At 49.0% G+C, this 6,492-nt stretch overlaps 1 protein-coding gene across 1 annotated transcript in view; it reads left to right on the forward strand.

Annotated features, from left to right (window-relative positions):
• The window catches only part of TULP4 (tubby like protein 4), a 198,260-nt gene extending 193,093 nt beyond the window's left edge, over positions 1–5,167 (forward strand). The window contains 2 exon segments of the mRNA XM_010840910.1: positions 15–1,385; positions 3,019–5,167. Coding sequence (XP_010839212.1) covers positions 15–1,385; positions 3,019–3,135 — 1,488 coding nt within the window. The 3' untranslated portion in view covers positions 3,136–5,167.
• The last annotated feature ends 1,325 nt before the right edge of the window (positions 5,168–6,492 follow it).

The following is a 6,492-nucleotide window of genomic DNA, read 5'->3' on the forward strand; positions in this document are numbered from 1 at the left end:
ACCCGGGGGCGCAGCCGGGCGCCAGCCTGGCGCACGCGGCCAGCACCTCTCCGCTGACCTCCCAGTCGTCCTACAACCTTCTGGGCGCGGCCGAAGGCGCCCGCGAGCGTGCTGACTACGTGAACTCGGCCTTCACTGAGGACGAGGCGCTGGCCCAGCACTGTCCAGCCGACAAGCCGCCGAGGCACCCGGCGCTGGGCGAGGCCGCTGTGGCCGTTAAGCGGCCGCCCCCCTACCAGTGGGACCCCGTGCTGGGGGAGGATGTGTGGGTCCCTCAGGAAAGGACAGCCCAGAGCACGGTGCCCAACCCCCTGAAACTGCCCCCTCTGGTGGTGGGTCCAGGCCAGCACCTAGACGTGTCCCGAGTGCCCTTCGTCTCCCCCAAGGTTCCTGCCAGCCCTGCTGCCACTTTCCAGCCCGGCTATGGGATGGGGGTGCCCTACTCGGCCGGCTGCAGCACCTCCCCGCTGCCAGGGGTGCAAGCTCCCTGCTCCCCGAAAGACGCCCTGGCCGCAGCACAGTTTGCTCAGCAGGAGTCCACCGTGGTTCTGCAGCCCGCCTACCCGCCCAGCCTGGCCTATTGCACCCTGCCCCCCATGTACCCGGGAAGCAGTGCCTGCTCCAGTTTACAGCTGCCCCCTATTGCCTTGCACCCCTGGAACTCCTACAGCCCCTGCCCCCCCGTGCAGAACCCCCAGGGCACTCTCCCCCCCAAGGCACACTTGGTGGTGGAGAAGCCCCTGGTGTCCCCCCCGCCCACTGACCTCCAGAGCCACCTGGGGACAGAGGTGATGGTGGAGACCGCAGACAACTTCCAGGAAGTCCTCTCCCTGACGGAGAGCCCGATCCCCCAGCGGACAGAGAAATTCGGGAAGAAGAACCGAAAGCGGCTGGACAGCAGGGCAGAGGAGGGCAATGTTCAGGCCATCACCGAGGGCAAGGTGAAGAAGGAGGCTCGGACGCTGAGCGACTTTAATTCCCTCATCTCCAGCCCCCGCTTGGGGAGGGAGAAGAAGAAAGTGAAGAGTCAGAAGGACCAGCTGAAGTCCAAGAAGCTGAATAAGACGAACGAGTTCCAGGACAGCTCAGAGAGCGAGCCGGAGCTCTTCATCAGTGGGGATGAGCTGATGAACCAGAGCCAGGGCAGCAAGAAGGGCTGGAAGAGCAAGAGGAGCCTGCGGGCGGCCAGCGAGCTGGAGGAGTTCAAGTGCAGGAAGGCCAGCGAGAAGGAGGACGGCCGGCTGGGCAGCCAGGGCTTTGTGTACGTCATGGCCAACAAGCAGCCGCTCTGGAACGAGGCCACCCAGGTGTACCAGCTGGACTTCGGGGGGCGGGTGACCCAGGAGTCGGCAAAGAACTTCCAGATCGAGCTGGAGGGGCGGCAGGTAAGAGGCCATGTCCCGGGGTGCGGCCAGAATGCGACCTTCTGGTCGCGACAGATCTCTGGGCTCTGGCCTTCCAGGAGAATTATTCAGAAGGCCGATGGGAACTATGGGAAGCAGCTGATGTCTCTTAGGTTGGGGCCACTTGGACCTCTCATTTTCAGTGTGCCCGTCTTACTTATTTCTCACCAAAGTAACCCATGTCCTGATTTTTTAAAGTCCGATGGTTCCTACAAGACCCATGAGGAAAGTAGCAGGCACTTACCCGCTCCCAGAACCTACCCTCCCAGAGGCTTACTCTTCCAGTTCTGTGTGCTTTTCCTGGTGTCTGTCGATGCATCAGCAAAGAACACGTTTCTCCTTCTGTCTCTTGATTTTTCAGTTTGGGGCATCATGCATTTATTTCTCTCTGAGCAACCTGAGGGTTCATTTTCTTCACCCTAGTCTCTCCCCAGCACAGGTGAACTTTCCCTTCCCCTTTTCCCAGGTAAATCAGTCGTTGTGGGTCCCTGATTGTGCCTCTAAATATGACTCATCTCTGAGCCACTACATTTCCTTTATTGCGTAGGCTCATTGCCCTAGACGTAACGACTACCCAGCTTCTGGTAGCTTATTTCTCTGTGTTTCTGTCATTAAGTCCTTCCCTGACTCTCCGGCAGAACATGCATCTCCTCTTGGTACACTTGAGCCTTTTTCATAGTTTCTCAGTTCTTCCTGTTCCAACTTGGAGTTGTTGTGGTCCCACTGCATGGCTGTCAGTCTGGACTATCCTTCCCTACTATTCTGGGAACTCTTTTCACTGCTCATTTAAATCTCAACATTGTTAATTCGCTCAACAAATGTTTATAGAGTACCTGCTAAATACCTGGCAATCTTCTGGGCCCAGGAGTTGGCAAATTATGGCCCACAGGCCCACCCAGCCTGCAGCCTCTTTCTATAAATAATGTTTTATTGAGACACAGCCACATCCGTCCACTTCAGTACTATCTACCCTTCTCTCACCCTACAACAGCAGTTCAGTAGTTGTGGGAAAGTCCACGTGACCTGCAAAGTCTGAAATGTTTATTATCTGCCCTTCCCAGAGAGTTTGCCAACCTTTGTTTTGAGTGCTGAAATTAGAGCACTGAGGAAATCAGAGGAAAGGTCCCTGTTCCTCATGGAGTTTACAAAAATGGAAAAGAGACCATGAACAAATGAATGTCACATCATGTAACAACATCAGTAGTGTGGTCCCGGTAAGCCCTGGGGTGACCGGAACGCAGAGGCCCACAAGGGGACCAAGTGTGCTTTCCTGGTCCCTCTCTGAGCAGGGATGTCTGATAGTCACAAGCGGTGGTTCTCTTAAGCCTCTGAGCCTGGAGATTCCTTTCTCTGCTGCTCCTTTCTCTCTGTTTCCTTGGTGGAGAAACCCCTTCCTCTGACCCATGGAGCTCCCCATGCTCCGAATCTTCCTTGTGGCCTCCCCACTGCACAGTTCAACATGGTCCTCCATGCGTTTATTTCCCACTTACTCACAGGTAGATTGAGGAGCTTATCAGAGTCGCAGATCTCTCACAGACATGCTGTCTGCCTCTGTCGGGAGGGGCCCTGAGGGTCTCCTTTAACGTGTCTGCCTCCCCACCCCACCCCACCCCAGGTGATGCAGTTCGGGAGGATCGACGGCAGCGCCTACATCCTGGATTTCCAGTACCCCTTCTCTGCCGTGCAGGCCTTCGCGGTCGCCCTGGCCAACGTGACTCAGCGCCTCAAGTGAGGGGCCTGGTATGGGCAGGAGAGAGAGGCCTGACCTGATGGAGCCCCGCAGTCCGGGGCCCAGAAGATGAGGGCAGAACTGGAAACATCTCTCAGACCCAGGAGAGGGCACTGACCTTTCATCGTTGTTTGGGTTTTTACTATCCTTTATTGTGTTTTTTTTTTTTTATTCTTTTTAAGCAAAAGTAAGATACAGGAGAGTGGCATTTGGAACCGAAGGGTGCAAGGCACCTCGGTGGTGCTTGGGAAGCAAGGCTGCTGTGGGAATGGATGTCCTCCTGGGTTTGCTTCTGTCGGCCACAGGCTGGGGGGCCCTTCAGAGGGAAGGTCAGCCGGCCTCCCGCCTGGCTGGTTCTCCGAGACTAGGAGCTTGTGTCGTTTTCCTCCTCCACAACATCCAGCTTTTATTATTCCTCCAACATCACCACTAGTGTTTAAAAAAAAAAAAAAACATTTAAAGAAAAACACAACCAAAAAATCCTGAAGGTACAGGTTCTCTTGGTGGGGCACCGTTTAATTCACACGTTATGTTATTCCCCACCCCCCCAGGTGACTTGATTAATGAAGGGTATTTTGGCAAATGCACTGTGTTTGACTAATAAAAGGAGGCTTTTTTCCCGGGGGTGCTGTTACCAGGTGTAACAGGATGTGCTCGTGAGCTGACAGAGAAGGATAACAGGAGGAAGGGACTCCTGCAGATGTGTGCGCGGTCCAAGGGCCACTACATCGGTGCCTCCACTAGATCCCAATGTGTCAGAATTCCGTCGGCTCAGCGATCCTTCCGTCTAATCAAGCTCCCCACACGTGGCAGGGGCAGTGGTTTCCTGGGCTGCAGGGATGGGTCACTAGAGGCCAAGAAGCGGGGGTTCTCTCCCTCTCCCGCTCTCATTGTGGGATCTGGGAACCCCAGCCGACACAGTATTTTTCCCGTTAGATAACACTGTTCTGTACTTTTTCTTCCTAAAAATGCTGACAGCACTGATTTGAAAGTACTCCTTTCCTCTTTGGGGCTGTATTAAAATTCAGTTGGCTAGAGACGTTTTCCAACAGATTAGAAATGTAACAAAAAATAAAAGATGTTAGGCACTTGCCAGGGTGTGAAAAGATACAGTTATAATCAGTTCTTTGACAAGAGCCCCACCAACTTCTCTAGGGGGTAAAAAAAAAGTTGTTTATTGACTGTACAGACTGTTTACTGAGGTGATAAACCACTGGGAGAACATGGTTAAAGTTACAGAACCTACTGAAGTTCTTGACTGTTGCTTGTTAATTGCAACAACAAAAATCCAGAGATTATCTTTCCCCATCTCCCTCTCCTAGGGGACTTGTTGGGCCATATTCAGCCCTGCTCATAACACGACCCAGTTCATGTTTTTGGTTACTCATATCTGTGAGAGTAGGGCAGGAACACAGGAACTGTCTACTGGTTTAGGGTCCTAAATTTGGATTTTGTTTAAAAAGAAACAAGTGGAAGATACTGCAGAAGTGTATTTTCAAAAAAAAAAAAAATGGTTTTTAGTCTTCTGTTTTAGTTTAAAAATTGGGAAGGAAACAGGCCCACTGAAAGATGACACCCCCTTACCATTGTCTCTACACCCCGAAGAAACACAGGTGAGGTTTTAAATATGGTGAAGGCCATCTCCCCGCTACTACCAGAGGTTCCCATATTTTAAAATATTGAACCTGATTCTTTGGTGGGTAAATTTTTCCAGAAAGAATTTAGCTGTGTACTCAGAATTACATAATTCTTTTATATGAGTTTGTGTAGCTTAATATGATGTTTCAGTGCTTATCATCAGTTGTGCAATAATGGTTAGAGCCTATTTCTAAATAATTTAAAGCCAGTTCCCTTGTTTTTATTGTCCAAGAGTTAATTATTTATCTTGCTTTGATAGTGTTCGTAGAAATTATTCTGTTACTATGTTCTGGTGAGTTATGCCATTTTATTATTTATTTAGAAAAATAGTATGTTTGTAACGACTTATTTGGTGGCAGTATGTTTTGCTGCAAGAAATAAAAAGGATATGGTAGAAGGTGGTTTTTTTTTTTTTTTGCTGGACAGTTTGTGCTTTTTCTAATTGGGAAAAACTCCTACTCATCCTTTAAAAGTAATTTTTTTTTTCATTTTGTGTTATCAATTATATACAAAGGAGATTTCTTCAAGATAATAGATTCTAAAATACTATTTCCCCTTCTGTTGAAAATTTTATTTTCAATGAAAATAAGAGGCGAAATGAGAAATCCTTGGAATGAAAATGACAAATATGTGTGAAGAGAAAGTGAGTATTTGTAACAGATAATGAACTAAACTTGCTGAATGCTTAGCTCAGTCCCCAGAAGCCCTTTTTCCTACACAGGGGTGAAGGCCTCCACCCTGGATGTTTGGCAGGAATTTGCCTCTGATGAGCAGAAGCCGCCCCAGCCTGAAGGAGGAGGCAGCCACTCGCCAATCAGAGACAGTGGCTGTAGCCATTGTAATGCTGTGTCTTTGCAGTTGATGGTGATGATTTCACTTACTTTGAAAATTGCTTTCATTTGGTCATTCTCTATCAAAGTCAGTACTTTAAGCAGTGGAAGTGTACATACTTAGTGTTTATTAATAGCAACTTATGAATATTAAGATACTTCCCTGGATCTCTAAAGTTAAAAACATTAGCACAGTAAATAGTCAACTACAGAACAGGATCCACACCTCTTTGAGGGAAGCGGTATATTAACAAACGTGGAAACCAATTTTAAACTTGGTTTAACCTCATCAAACCAAAGGCACAGCTTTGAGTATAGTACACCCATTGAATGTATGTGTATCCTAAGAAGAACTCACACCAAGAAAGCAGGAAAATGTCAAAGCTCTCGTGGCAGAAGTCAAAGGGTTTGCAGTGTTTTCACCCTTGGCTGTTGCTTCTTTATCGTGCCCCAAGAGGACACTTGAACGTGTGATCATAGATGAAAGCCAGGAGACTGACCCCCAGATTGAGCCAGCTCTGCCACTGAGTTGGTGGGTGACCTTGGGCCTCTGTTTATCCATCTGTAAAATGAAAGGACGGTCTGAACAATCTTATAAATGCCTACGGTCCAGATCAATGGTGTGAGGGCCTGAAGTGTACGTTTCCTCATTCCACTTTACAAATTTGGAAGGTAGATTTCAAAACATGGCCTTTTGTAGAAAATTTTTTTTTTTTTTTTGCCTGTTTTCATGAGCCACCTACTGAATGTAAACCAGTGCATTTAATACCTTTGGAAGCTTTACCTCTAAAAGCAAATGAATTTGGAATCATGTTTGTTCTCATAAGATTATGCAAAAGCACCAATTCCAGGCAGGCTTCCCTGGTAGCTCAGTTGGTAAGGAATCCGCCTG

Source organism: Bison bison, unplaced genomic scaffold (genome assembly GCF_000754665.1).
Source record: "Bison bison bison isolate TAMUID 2011002044 unplaced genomic scaffold, Bison_UMD1.0 scf7180017864148, whole genome shotgun sequence".
Lineage (NCBI taxonomy): Eukaryota > Metazoa > Chordata > Mammalia > Artiodactyla > Bovidae > Bison > Bison bison.